At 41.1% G+C, this 15415-nt stretch overlaps 1 protein-coding gene across 1 annotated transcript in view; it reads left to right on the top strand.

Moving 5' to 3' along the window:
• Positions 1 to 11091, top strand: part of grb2a (growth factor receptor-bound protein 2a) — a 31129-nt gene extending 20038 nt beyond the window's left edge. Inside the window, exons 3-5 of the mRNA XM_030417329.1 lie at positions 3591 to 3710; positions 6044 to 6212; positions 9440 to 11091. Coding sequence (XP_030273189.1) covers positions 3591 to 3710; positions 6044 to 6212; positions 9440 to 9622 — 472 coding nt within the window. The 3' untranslated portion in view covers positions 9623 to 11091. The remainder of the gene's footprint in view (positions 1 to 3590; positions 3711 to 6043; positions 6213 to 9439) is intronic.
• The last annotated feature ends 4324 nt before the right edge of the window (positions 11092 to 15415 follow it).

The raw sequence follows: 15415 nt of genomic DNA, 5'->3' as shown, positions 1-15415 counted from the left end.
TTATGGGGCTTTCAGACAGAACACGAAAAACAGCACCGCTGCGCTCCGAAACCTGTTAGTACCTGCACTGAACGCCATAAAGAGCAAAGCCCAAACCGCATGCTGTCTGAAATGCCTTTACTCCTTTTTTTAGTAGCCCGTCACATGGCGTCCATGGTGACAAAAGGTGCGCTCGGTGGGTGTGTTTAGTGCTAAAATAATTGTCCCTCACGCCTTTGGTGCATGAACCAATGATACACTTCAGGGTCCTGGCTAGGAGCTTTGAAAGTATGGTCATCCTAGAGCAAATAATAGGATTAAACACAGCTGATTGGCCAGTTGTGTAAAGTCGTGTAAGAACAGGAAAGCGGCTACTTTGTTAGGACAGGAGTAGCATTGTCTCCTGCACCAACACTGAGCTTTGTCAGTAGCATTTGTGTTTGCATTTATCTTAAGCACCCAGGTACAGAAGGCTGCTAGCATGGCTATAGACTCTATGTCTTGTTGAAGCTACAGACACTACTGATGACTGACCCACATCTGCCATCTCCAACTTTATTCAGCTCCAGGAGGGTGAATATGCGGACAATTGTCAAGTGATATTCACTCAGCTGTCTCCCAATAGGACGTCTTTCTTTAATGTGGCACTAGATATTCTCCACACTGCCTCTGTTCATCCTTGACAGTGAAACTCTCCCACTCATCAGTTTCTTGGAAACGTGGCGAAAAAGGCCTTAAAGCACATTGTGAGTCATGGAGCGAGGCAATTATGATAAAACCTTGATTCCATGAGTTTCCCGATAATTTGAGCGTGACACTTTATGGTGCCGTCGGAGGACAGGATGCTGGCAATCATGTACAATGCCTCTCACCCTCTCCACAAAATTCTGGACAAGCTTAAAAGCAGCTTCAGCAACAGACTCATTCGACCCCGCTGCCTGAAGGAACGGCACAGGAAATCATTTCTTCCTGGTGCCATCAGACTTTATAGTGCTTACTCCAAAACACACAAATAATGCAAATAGTATTGTTGATACTGCACCATATCCTCTCGCACCTTATGTTCCTATTTATTTTATAGCTGCTTAAGCATGTTACTGTATATAATATTTTATAGTTTTTTTTATATTGTATTGCAATTGCATTTTGTATTAGTTTTCATCTGATTTTTTGAGTGGCATTTCATCTTAATTTAATTGTTTAGTTTTTATTGCTTGAGGGTCTCAGGACAGAGGATGTCATTCACTGTACAGATCGTAAAGCCCACTGAAGCAATGTGATTGTGAATTTGGACTTTATAAATAAAATTGACTTGATTTTATTTGATTTCTTGTGGTTTTGAATGTCATTCTTCTTTGCCAGTGCAAAGCAGTTTGAATCCCCTCTTCAGATGTTTTGGGGGGCATATTCTGGACAGGCTGGCAGTCTTTTGCAAGGATAACACACTTGCATGCTGAATCTCAGTTCAGGGGCTGCTCACTTCAAAGTCCACATTTCAAGGCTACCTGTGATATTTAGTTCGAGGAAAATTCAGTCTTTCAATACCCAGATATGTTGGACACAGTCAGTTTCCAATGATGTTTTTGAAGCAATTTCTAGTTTGGCAACATTACGTCACCACCACATGTCCTGGCTTCAACTTGCAATCCTTACTTCCATAAAATTGAGAGCAGTAGCCGCAAATCTAGCAGCGAAATCCCATCAGCTCACCAGAAACAGCGTACATAGACCAAACAATAGAGACAAAAGCGAGAAACTCACCACTCATACAACCCTGATTCCAAAAAAGTCATGCCACTGTAAATAAAAGATATAAAACATATTTAAACAGGAAATGAGAATTAGCTTATTCCTTTTGACGTTCTCAATTAAAAATGGTCAAACAAGTGGCATATGTTGAACGCTCCAAAAACACCTGTTTGGAACAGGAACATTCCAAAGGTAAACAAACTCAGCGGCAACAGGTGACAGTATCACTATTGGTCGTGACAGGCTCATGTTGTTCACAAGCCAGAATGAGGTGAGGTTCGCCATGCTGTGGAACATATGATTGTTAACATCAGACCATTAACTCTACATGTGTCAGGATGTCATAGCACTTAACTACCACTTTCTCAGCTACCTGAGGGTAACTTCTGGTTAAATTCTTTTAGTTGAAGTTTTTAGTTCCTTTTTTTGGCAATGTATATGTATTTAACCCTGTATTATTGTCCATGTGTGCGCGGATTTTAAGGTGTCATGTAAAATGAGACCTCCCCCATCTCTCTCGGTTGCCTAGTCAAACCTGTCAGGTCCAAGGAATGTGAGTTTATGGATCGTCTCAGTGCCCCTGGGCGACAGTAAACGTTAACTGTGTAAATGCATCTTTGTGCTGATCTCTACTAGAGAATTATATTCAAGCAAGTTTAGCCTGACCTTCTGGTTGTCTGTACGAGACACCTTCTCAGTCCTTGTCTTTTAAAGAATTCAGCCCCTAGATTGGAATGCAGCCAAAGATCAACAACACACTCAGTCACTGTTGCTGAGTACACAAAGCTACAGGAGGGTCAGACTCACTAAAAAAGAGGTGCAAGAAATATAGACAACAGGAAATTGTCAGTCAGGGATGCATTGTTGTTGTTTTTTTTTTGTTTTTTTTTTCAAGAAAATCCCCTCTTACTTCCCTCAGAGTTTAGGTGCTAGGAGCTGTAAATGTAATGGCTTTATACTGTAAATGACCATCTATGAATCACATTGCTAGATTTCTGCCCCTTCAGACTAACATTGCCCAAACCATTACCCTTACGTTCCACCAGAATTGTATTAAACCTTCTTGAGTCATTTATGAGATGCTGGATCAAGTTTATCTACAGCAAAGATACCCTAGAGAAAACTAATTTGTTTAAGTTCTTCAGAGCAAGTAGTTCAACTTTGTAAAGAAATTGATCAAACAAACGTGTGATACAAAATTATTGCAAAATGTAATATAATAAAGTCAAATTCCTACAAATAATGCTATTCAATTGAGTTTATTCCAAAAAAGTGCCCACTTCTCCACAGGCCATACATAAGCCAAAAAATTATCATAAAAAATAAAACAAAGCAAAACCCAATACTGAGAAAGTGCAAGGAAGTGAATTTTAGCTTTGGCTTTGTTTACAATATCAGTCTGTCCGATGCCTCTGCCTTCCGCATCAGAGTGCAGGTGGGGATGTTGCAGTAAACAGGATTACTCAGTCAGCCAGGTAACTTCTACTTCTTTGAACAAATGTTAATAGGTAGCTAAAATCAATGCTCATGAATAACTCACATGACAGATATTCCGATATCGACTGCATTACCTGGACATGTCTTCACTGTGTTCAGGATGAAAGAAAAATGAGGCTGAGGCTGGTCGAAGAGGCTATCAGTTTAATTGCATCTAGTTCACTCCCAAAAGCCAGTGGTCAGAGACTTTGGACTTATGGAGCACATTCATTTTATACACAAGGCAAGATATTTGATTTGTTGATGGTTGAATTTTGTGTTTATGATTCTGCCTACAAGACCCCTCTCTACCCCTGACCTCAAAAGACAGACATCATATCAATGTCCAGGTTTCATTTTTTTTTCTGTGCTACTGACTTTTACAGATGGTTTCATGGGAACATGAATCGAGTCCAAGCTGAGGAATTTCTGAGCAAACAGAAGGATGGAGCCTTCATCATCCGAGACAGCGAGAGCACTCTGGGGGATTTCACCCTCTCTGTCAAGTAAGTTGTCATTTCAATTGCCTCAAGTGCATTTTCTGTTAGTAGTAGACAGTCTTTGCTGTGTTTGTGCGTGAGGCTCTGAACTCAGGCTTTGAGAGACAGATAGACATCTTTCACAGCAGGGATTCATTTGTTTTGGTCCAGCAGCTTTGGTTCTGCTTGCAGAAAAGCTTTGCATGCCATCACTTCCTAAAATCAAAACCTACTTTTAAGTCTAACTGGGAAGTCATGGAGCATCTCTGTCTGCAATAAACAGACTGTCCTGCTTTAAACTGGCAACAAACCAGTTGTTTGTTTCACTGTATCATTATGACTTACATGTTAAATGCACAATGTAATAGTTTTAGTATGATGACAACATCTGCGTTTTGAATGGTTCTCTTGCTTGCACTCATGTGTCCGCCACTGAGCATGAAATTTCCCTGGAAAATCAAGAATTTTTTAGAATAGTTTAGAATGTGAAAAGAAATGGGAGTGAGAGAGGGGGGTGACGTGCAGCAAATAGCCACTGGTCGGTTTAAGACTCAGCCTTCGTACATGGGTTGCACGCTCCTCCAGGCAAGTTACCAGGGCGCCCCGAGCCTGCCACTGTTTCTCTTTCTGCTCCATTATGAATAAACTCACGCTTTGTCGTGGTTTGTTGGTAATGCTGATCCGAGTAAAATGAAAATGGTTGTGTTTGCCACAGCGCTGCTAAAAATACTACCACTTGGAAACACTAGGTTTAGAAGTTGTCAGTTTCCACTTAAACTAAGCCATCTGGTCAGCCTGGTGCTGCTCAATTAGTCAATCATATATTACTGAAAAGATCTGTGGAGTGTGAGTTCATATGCAAGTGTATGTGGGCATTTATAGACCAATCAAGGAGCTCTTCTCACTCCTGATAGAAATGTTAGATCTAGTTAGTAGACACTTTACTTGATTCCCTTGATTGTCTGGAGCATGTCAGATGTGTTTTTCACTTCGATGCAACAGAAATGCTTAATTTTTATCTATGCAGCTGACATCTCAGTCATGTCTCACGAGCATTAGCAAAACCTTACTTGAACGATAACTAAAGCTTCAAGTTTATTTTTTTGACATTACACGTGGAAACAGAGTTTGATTTCCATTAATAAGGCACTGAATAAATATATGTATCTACATTTTGCAACCCAGGCGGAGCAGAGAGTGCTGCTGTTTGTAATCCCGCAGCGCCTCAGTCCAGTTTTGCCCAGCAGCTGTGAGGCAACTCACAGGAACTTCTTGCCACAAGGCAACTTTACTGCTAACTGAATTAGTCACTCAGTAGAGCTCATACCTCTGCCAAGGCCCAACAGACCCCTTCAATTCAATCAAGCCTAATGCAATATCAAATGACACATTTTCAGATCAGTTAGGTCCGAAGTTTTTGATCCACATCAAATTGTACTCACCAGCCGCGGTGAATGTGGCTCATCAAAAGCATCACATTATACCTTGAGAATTTAACAAAAAATTCTGAAAAACTGTCTAATCTTTGTCCAGATTTGTGGTGTTTGATAAGAAGTTGCATAGTTCGGCAATGAAACCTTATCAATTTCCTGCCCTGTCTTTTATTGACTGGGTGACATTTAGCTTACTGAACCTAAATGTGTGGAAGAGGCATTAAGGCCATTTTATCATAAATGCAGAGAAAAAACACTGAGGCTGAGACACAGATCCGATAAGGATGAGGTCGCCCCCTGACCACATATTTCTATCTCCTGCACGGACCATCGTCCATAGACAGAGTGCTGTTATCGCTGCCTTGTCACTCACCTGCCTTGTTCAAGGTGACTTCTTTGGGTAAACAATTCTACTGTCCGTCAACTGTCAGTCTGACTGCAGGGTCATTGATCTTTAAAAGTTTTGTCAGAGCAAGCTGTCACCTTCTACTGGCTGCGTGCGATAAACAGAATGTGAGAAGTGCATTTCATTTGATCTTGGACCTCAGATTCTCGTCATCAGCAATGATGTAACACGATGAAACACACACGCACAACTGCCGGGACTTCATTCTCACCTTCTCTTTAAGATAAAGGTGGAATAAAGGTCAGTAATAAAAAAATCTCGAGGTTGACACAACTTAAACTTAACTTTGTTTTCCTGCTTTGAATCACGTGTCACACCCCATCAATCAAATCTGAATTGCTTCCTTGAATTTTTTCAGGAAAGATTTTAGCCTTTAGTTACTGAAGTTGCCCTTTGTAGCTTTCCTTGATCAAAAAACAAAAGAAAGTTCCGTTTACTTACTAACTTACTGTTTTTTACCAACAACAACTCCTCCAGGTTTCACAAATGTCATTGCTCTCTCTCATTTTCATCCTCGTCAGGTACGACAGTGAAGTGCAGCACTTCAAGGTCTTGCGTGACGGAGCAGGACGCTATTTCTTGTGGGTGGTAAAGTTCAACTCATTAAACCAACTGGTAGAGTATCATCGCAGCTCCTCAGTATCCCGCAGCCAGACGATCTATCTCCGGGACATGAAGGAGATGCAGCAGGTCAGACATGTACACAAACAGGGGGCGCAAACATGCACACTCAAGAGCCTGCACCACTGTTGTTTTTGGCAGCCATTTTAGATTTAGTCTTAGTCTTAGTCTTTTGGACTAAAATGCTTTTTAGTTTTAGTCAAATTTTAGTCATTTCTATATGTGATAGTTTTAGTCCAGTTCTAGTCGACAAAAACTCAAACAGGTTTTAGTCAAGTTTTAGTCAGTTTAAGTTAAAAAAACAAAAAACAAAAGGAGAAGTATAGTCTTTTATCAAATTAATTTAGGTCAATAAAAAGATCTACAAGCTCACAATGTGTTGCAATGTGTTGAACTTGTAGATCTGCTATTTTCACAACTTATGTGTGACACTCTTGTATGATGAAGTAGGGCATCAATTCATGAAGAAACTGTTGAAATGTGCTGATATGTGCTGATTGTTATGGTTTTGTACACCTAACCACTTAAGGAACACTGTTCCTACATAGGAACACCCTTCACTAAATGAACACCCTTCGTAAAAACGAATAGTTTTTTTGCTAATAGTTTTAAGCATCAGATCTTAACAGTATATACTCACTGTTGGAAAGCTGAGACTGTTGTGATTATTTTAAGCCCAAAAAAGTTATTTCCAGACCATGTAATTGCCTTCTAAACTCACCACGACACAACATTAGAAAGAGCCCTCTACCTCAAGAAGCAAGAATGCCTACATACCTTCGGAGTGTTCCCTTTTTCCACAGCTACAACGTCATGCCACAATTTTTTTTCATAGTTCGCCAAGAGTTCATAGAATGGGAATATCCATGTCATTTTACCCAAAACTAGCTACAAATGTCGAACCAGCAAGACACCCCAGGGCAAGATTATGTTTCTAGGTAAAGGGGTTCTCAAGTTATAAGCCTCTGAATCTCAGTAGGCGCTCTTGGAAAAATAGGACCCAAGCAAAACGCACAGACATGCCTTTAGAAAAAAAATTGTGAAAAATCTATTTTTTAGTCTTTTGACTTCAAATTTTGAGTGTAGCAAGCTGAGACCTGTAGCTATGGCCTCACTGTGTCTGCTGTGTCCATAGACATACCTGAACCCTTATATCTTAGTCAGTTTATTGACATTTGAATTGGACGAAAACCAAAACCTGTGTTCCAACCTCTGTAACTCTGTGTCAGTATGTCATAGAATCACACTTACACATCTAGAAAAAGCTTGAGGGTGTTACCTTTCCAATGGTATCAAGCACATCCCTGAGTCTCAAACTATGTGGGAGCTGTCATGCTTTTAATTTCGGCATGTCGTTTTGGAAAAAGAACCTTAAAGGAGTCATCACCTGGTTTTTTTACATATCCAGTCCCTCTTGGATCGCTTTGGATCAATTCTCAAAACTTATTAGAAAAAAAATAATTTAAAAAAATCAAACATAGAGCTTGTTCTGACACTTTTTCATACCGCGACTTTCTCACACAAGATTATGCGCGAGGTTTTGACCGGTCCGGATGTGCATTGTATTAATATGTAATGAGGTGAGCGTTGATTGGCTGCAGGAAGGACAGAGCCGGAATGGGGGGCGAGCCTGCATGCACACACGGACTCTAAAACATAAACAGCCCCCTGTCATGGCGCACACACTAAATGACGAACCTTACGGAATTCAGGCATTTATGTACGAGCCGGAGTCGGAACCTGAACGGGAGAGTGAAGAGGCAGAGACGGTGGAAGAGACACGTTTACAGCAGGATGTCTCTGAATGGTAAATTCTTTTTTTTTTCGTCACACTCGTGTTTTACATGTAAGACCTGAGTTTTAATGCTGGCGGTGACGATGTATGGCGTGAAAATGACAGAGAAATAAGCAGATTCGGCGTGCTCACTCTGGCTGAGGACGGCTGTGAGCCGATGCTTAATATGCAAGTAGCCTCCTGTGGTAACGTCACCACAGGAGCAGAGTCAAAATCTCGTGCTCTAGGAACGCGCACTACTGTGCGCTATTCCTGTTCGGAAAAAGAGCCAAAGCGAAAAAAATAAGCCACTTTCAAACTCCAGCTTTTCAGGCAAGTTTCAACAGAGGTCCAACACCAATATGCATGATTTAACGAGAGAAATTGAGATTTCCGGGTGATGACTCCTTTAAAACTAAAAAACTAAAAAAAATAAAAAAGAAGTGACAACGAATTTGTCTTCAAAATAAAAGCTTTACATTGCACCCTATTTGAGTTTAGAACTGGGGTCTTAGCGGGGGGCTTTTAATTTGAAAGTAGCGACCGTCACTGGCTTACTGCTACAACAGCAAGTGAACAACGAAGACAGAGACCGAGGAGACACTAGCATCCGGGCCTCAGCGGCTGTCCACTTGCTAGACAAACATTGAGCAGAAATGTCATCCATTTTGAACGTCTGACAGACCACACACCAACATTTACGTCCATTCTCTTCTCGTCAACGAGAACTCATTCACGTCTCGTCATGTTTTAGTCATCAAAGAGCCATGTTTATCTCGTCACCGTCTCATTATCGTCATGAAAAAAAGGGGCGTCAACGAAATAATTTCGTCATCATCATCGTCGACGAAAACAACACTGCTGTACAGACCAAGAGGACAGAGGCCGGCACCCAAAGGCTGACAGTGAATAACACATGCACATATTTGTCAAACTCTTTCCACTTTTGAACGCTGCTCTGAAACTTTTGATCATATTAGAAGATGTTTGTCAGTAGATGGAAATATTTTCGAGTTGTCATGGCAATGTAGATCTTCCAATTTCAAAATTGAGACAACTGAGATGACGGAAACTGCAGCGTAGAGCAGTGACTAAGTGAAAGATGTGGTGTGGATGTTTTTTCAGGCTTAAAGATAAACTTTTAATCTCACCGTACAGCACATGCACACATATGTGCTCACACACATCATACAGTTTTCTAGGGCTATACCAAATTATTTTTTTCTATATTTTTTCAGAAGATTCTATAAGGAATTTTTGAGTAAGTTTTGAATGTATGTGGCCACCAGTTTGGCATCACACCCGTTGTCATTCTGTCGTTTTGGAGCCAGAAGTGGCCACGGACCAAAGGGTGGAGCCGGGGAGCATATGCCTTGTTTCACTTCTGTTCTGACTTATGTTTAAGCTTTCCTTCTGTCCAACACTTTAGGAATTACATTGCTATATTAATACTGCCTCTTTGTGACATTTAAAAAATAATGGATATAACAACAAAAACTTTTCAATCTTCTTTCAAATGCAGACAATGCAAGTCAAGGCGCTGTTTGACTTTGAGGCTAAGGAGAAGGGTGAGCTGAGTTTCAAGCGTGGAGAGATCATTCAGGTCCTGGATAAAATTGATGACAATTGGTGGACGGGAGCGTGCAAAGGGCACACCGGCATCTTCCCCCAGAATTACGTGACACCGGTCAACGATGGAAAGTAACTGTACCTGATGAGGTGAAAAGCAAAGGGAAGAAGTCTTGAATGACAGAGCTGTGCTACACCGACGCAGAGTGGCCAGAGCACAGGAGAGCACAGCGGACTATTATTCCTCAAGTCTGCACGGATCGAACGTGTAGTAAATAGGGTTAGGTGGGGGTCTATTGTGTTGTAAGTCGTACTGCTGATTGAGTTTGGTGGCAGTCGATAATCGTTTTGAAAAAACTTCCACTGAACACATCTGCCAAAAACAGCTAATGAGGAGATGTCAGGTGAGAAGGCCAACAAGTAATGTGTTTACAAGAATCCTTCTTTGAGTTGCTGGATAAGTTAGTTTTTTTTTCATTGTTACTACCTAATGTACTGTATCAATCTTAATAATGGGGTTTTTGATCTTGTTTTTAGCTCAATTTTTGTGAAAAGTAAAAATCTTTTATTTTGGTTCAGCATGCAGCTTGAAGAAAGTTTAAAACTACATTTCTAGATTCATATTTTCCATGATCATAACTTTGCATATTTTCAAACAAATTAGATGTCAAATGATATAATTTGACCAGCACAACTTTTGTGTTGTCAATATCAGCTGATGTGAAACTTCTACTGGGTGCATTTGCTCCTCCTCGTTTACGTCTCATCTCATTATTGCCTGAGAGAACAGAACTGGTTTAAAGGGCAAACCACTTCCCTTGATTTTTAATTCAGGAATGCTTCTTGAGATATGAAATGCAACAATTCGCGTGGATAATTGAACTGTATTTAATTAAAAACTAATCAGGATGTTTCTCACTGAAGGTGGGACCTTTTAATTATATCTTATATGCAGAAAGCACTCACCTAAAAATGTTCTTTTTTTGTGCGTAAGTGTATGTACGTGATGATTCACTGCTGAAAGGAGCAGCATATGATGAGTGTGCTGCTCCACGGAAATACTTGAGAAATGCGAGCATGTGAATTAAAAACATTTTGTGTGAGTGTGTGCATTGTGGGACGTAATCAAATGGGCTTTCTTTTAATAGTAAAATACACGTTTTTCAAAATCAGTGAAGTAAATAATGAATCATTTTATCGTCCCACTTAAAGCAACATTATGTCCCTTTTTAACCTTGCAGTAACAGCTTTAAAATCATGCTGATGATACAATGTCTTGTAACAAAGTGTATGGTGTCTCTGTCTCGTGTTTGCACTATGTAACTTCAGTGAGAGTGCAGCACCTACATTACATCTTACAAACTGTGAAGAAAAAAATAATTTTTTGTGTGATTAATGGCCACACATCTTATCAACTTATCATATTTCCAGTCAGTCGTCTGCACAGATGTCTTTCATTATTTCAAAGCAGTGCATAACTTTATATGTAATTGGTTGGTGGTGTTATGAGATCACATAATGGATGAGATCGAGATGGCATGGATGTGTGAGGATTTTAAAATTAAATTTGTGTAATGCGGTTCAAAGCAGAGACAGCAAAATGTCTTTGAGAGGTCTGTGGTCTTGTACTTTATTTGCAAAAAACACCGAACATGTGTTTCTATCACTGGTCGATTGGGGGATGTTGATCCTCTTGATTGTATGGTAGAGAAAACACGATAAAGTTCCCTCTAGGTTGCATTTCCAGTGTATAAAACGCAGTGAAGTGGCCTCTAAACACAAAAGATATATCAGGGCCACTCATTTTCTCTGCTGAGTCCCAAGCTAAGAGAGGAAGAAAACAATTCTGCTATTGTGTCTTAAAATAGATAAATAAGAAAAACCTTCTTATAAGCCTGATTGCCCTTGTCATTCCCCTGCTTCAGCTAATAGACTTGAACAGAAAAAAAACTCCATTAAATTGTCCCAACCACATAGGCCATGCACAAAGAGTGCTGAGGACCACGGTGAAAAGTAACACAAACACTCACTGAATGGTAAAGATGTTAAGGCATAATAAATACAGACTGCAAGATCTTTTCTGAGCAGTTAGTGCCACCGCATGGCCACACAGGAAGAAGAGCTATACAGATTAAATGAGTGCATCATCAATTAGGTTCAGTGTAATAAAGTGGTGGTCCACCAAGTCGGACTCGTTACTCCAACTACACTTCGCGTAATAGAATCTCAAGGGGATAACACAAAGATTCAAAAGAGTTTCCACTTTAAAGAAGAACAATTGAAGTCACAACTGAGCAGAAATTCCCTCAGTTTTCAGACATCAGTATAGTGATGATGCTTTTTCTCAGCAACAATACCAGGAGTTTCATCGGGGGTTACTATCAGTAGGTCAGATCGCTGGCTGAGTTCCTGACTCAGCCTTGAGCATGTCAGCTCCCTCAGGAGGACAGCTGCTCAGCAAAGGCCTGCAACCTCATTTTAACCACTGAGGTCAAGCACTGGGAGATTTCTTGAGCAGTTATCCTTGGGTCATTTCGTTCATCCCAACAGAGACAGTACACAACTAAAACACCAAACTACTTTAGACTCTGCTAGAACTACAGTTGAACATCACACAGCGATGGAATGTAACTAAGCACATTAACACAAGTACTGTATTAAAGCAAATTTCGAGGTACCGCTCAGTTCCACTCCGTAACATTTTGAGGCAGTTACTTTGCAGACTGTATGCTGCATCAGAGAGAGTGGATTTTGAAAGTATTGATTCTGAATAATCAGAAAAAATGCTGAATGTCAGATCCAATAATTGACCAGGCTGATACTCAAGTACTATTTGCATGAGTGACTTTCACTTTTACTAAGATAATATACTTACTTATCACTTTTAGGTGCTTTTTACAACACTGGCAACGGACCCACAGTAACTCCTAGATTTCTCACCAGACCACCTTTGCACACCTACAACAAGGACAAAACTGTTCGGGTACGCTTGAAACAAACCACTGTTGCTTGTGCGCAGCTGTTTCTTGCTATAAGCAGACTATGTGGCTGCAAAGAGCCCCTGAAGCCACCGGGGGGCCCCCATGCTGAAATAAAACACCATCAAGTTTCTGACCAAAATCCTAAATTAATCCTACATTAAAGTTTACTAATTGTATTATTTTTATTGGAAACAACACATGAGTTTAACTTCTGCTATATATGACAAAACATTCTACCTTCCGATAAGAATATGATGTTGCCTATAAGCTTCAAATAGTGCCCATTGCTATGTTCACCATTTTGCTCTGCTTTAAGTCAACTCTGGAAATTGTAAAGCATAATTGTATTTCTAAAAAATAAATCAAAAAACTTTGAAATCCTCCCACCATGGGGCCTCCAAAAAGACTTGAAATAGCCATGATTAAACAAATCTGTGAAACCCAGGAATAAAGGTTTCTGCAAAGATCTTTTGACGGACCCTTCTGAGAGAGTGCATTCATTTGTTAAGTCTTACATCAAATTCATTTTATCTGTATATGCATATGTATGCATGAGAAATACTGAGTGAGGCCATGAGATTCGGAAGATGAGCCAAAGGGACCAGAGAGCCTTGTGTATCCTGCAGACACTCTGTGAGCTGGGTGCACACAGGCACATCAGGGGGTCGTCAAGATCTCCAACAGCAATTACTTTTAGAGCAAGAGAGAGAAAAAACAGAGGCTGCCTTTCAAATTTCCACATCTAAAAACTTGTTGAGTGTATTGCAGTTGAATGGATGCCTAAGACCGCTTCCCTACTGAGACTGAATCAATCAACCATTCACAGACTCATGTGGTGGCCCATTGTGTAGGCTTAAACACAAACACAAAAAAAAACAAAAAACATTTTTTTTAATTATTGATTACTTTTCCATCTTTAAATTTTTACCAGAGGCTCAACATGAAGTTTAGAGTTGTACTGAGCACACTGATCGCTCTGATGTTGTAGAGCAGACTACGTGCTGAGGGGGGTTCAGGTTTTTTGCTGTAACTATGCTGAAGACTTGATGTAGTAGAAATGTGCTCTTAAGAGTCAAAAGGTAAAAGGCAGAACACAATCCAAACACAAGAACCCCTCTGGAGCCACTTCCACACCTAATGGAAAAAAAAAAATGTGTGAGGAAGGTCACACAGAGAGCTTGAAAGAAAGGTTCAGACCCTTCGTACTGTCTCACCTGCTTGAAGTCGGTGTGACTGTCAGTTTTGGAAAATTGGGAACTCTCCACATACCAGCCTTAATGCTCACAGTTTCACTCTGGCTTCAAGAGGATGTAGCAGGTGAAATCTGGACGCTCTAAATTAATTCTGAATTACCTCGAGATTTGGCCCCATCCTCTCCAAAGATTCCCTTAAAAGGCCAAGCTGACAGGTGTTGCCCAGAGCTGTGTAGGAATGCACCTCTGTGCTTCAGGAGCTGTCAGAGTTGGCCTCGTAACAGCCGTGTTAGCGATGAAATCATGATGTGCTCATGTTCTTTGGAGCTTTCTGCCGACCCTGATATCCCAAACGCTCAGAATGCAAAGTAGAGCAGAGTCGTGTTAGTGGGGAATACCAAACAAAGGTAAAGAGTGTGGGTGGACAGAGATGCTGCTCTGCAAAAATATGAGAGACAGCAGAGGGTTCTGCAGCTGTCATGTAGCGTGTAGTAGAAACAGAATGTGGCAGATGAGTGTGAGAAGAGAGATACAGCCTCAAATGGACTCAGTGGGGACAAATGTGATCATATGCAGACTGCTCTGCACCAGGACAAAGCTGATGATGACGTCTGGATGTACTGGCGTTAATCCAAACACCCCCACATCTTGTCATTCTCACCCCCTTACAAAGCGTCCTGGTGGGCGCATTAGAGCGGGCCTCAGCAGCAAGGCATCAAGGACTGCGCTGTGAAGAAGCGGAAGTATCACCTGGAAGACGAGCAAAGGGAGCTGGCTGGGGTGCAGGGACTGTAGAATGCATTGAGCAGGTACCCTAGGGAACTTTTGATTTGACGTCTGAATGACGCTTGGCTCCGGAAACTATTTCCAATCTCTGTCTGCCTCCATAGAAGCTCACATGGGGTGAACTACAGGCTACAGTGATTTCCTGATCTGTCCTATGAGCTGAGAAGTGTGGAGCCACCTGGTATGCCGTGGCGTTAAAATACGTGTCCTGGGGACAAGATTCCAGCTGTTTCCCTGCAGTCACACCTGTGAGCTCAGAGGGGAGCAGACTAAACCGAGATAGATGGTGCCACGTTTCTGTGGCAAGGCCAAGCTCATCTTACTCCTGGGAAGAGGGTACATGCTGCCTTTTAGCTCCCTCTGTGAAGAATTGGTGCAGTGCCAGGTAACAAGGCATGACAAAAAACATGTGATCACACACAGCGGGAGACCAGCTCCAATATTGTCTTAATGATGTTCAGCGTGTATTCATTGCTATTCATTGCAGCTGGTGGATTTCTTAACACGATGCTGTCTTAGGGGAGAATGGGGTGAGATGAGCCAATTTTTATGCCTGAATATTTTACTGCAAAATTAAAGGGTTTTTGTTTCAAATTGTAGTTACTAAATGGACATTATTTAGAAGACATCTACTACTGTGTTGCAGAGAATGACATTACAATGCTAACCAGCAAGCCCTGGGCCTGAAAACCTTAACACCTCCTGTGAAAGTGGTATAAAAACCAAGACTCCCCCTATAGTCCAACTAGCTGCACGGCTAACTGAGTGGACAAGTTAGTAGCAGTTAGCAGTTGCCTTGGGGATATGCTGCCCCTGTCTGTTGGTGAATGAAGTCAACAGGTGGCCTACTCTTACATATAGCCCCTTTTAATAAAAGTAGGGAGAAAGATTTCTAGATGAAGACAGCAATCCGCGGCAAAGAAATGTTCCATGTGACTTTAGCATAAAAAGGTATAGCATATTTCATAC

The sequence above is a fragment of the Sparus aurata genome, chromosome 1 (assembly GCF_900880675.1).
Source record: "Sparus aurata chromosome 1, fSpaAur1.1, whole genome shotgun sequence".
Lineage (NCBI taxonomy): Eukaryota > Metazoa > Chordata > Actinopteri > Spariformes > Sparidae > Sparus > Sparus aurata.
Note: the sequence above shows the minus strand (reverse complement) of the source record. Positions and strands in the feature narration are given on the sequence as shown.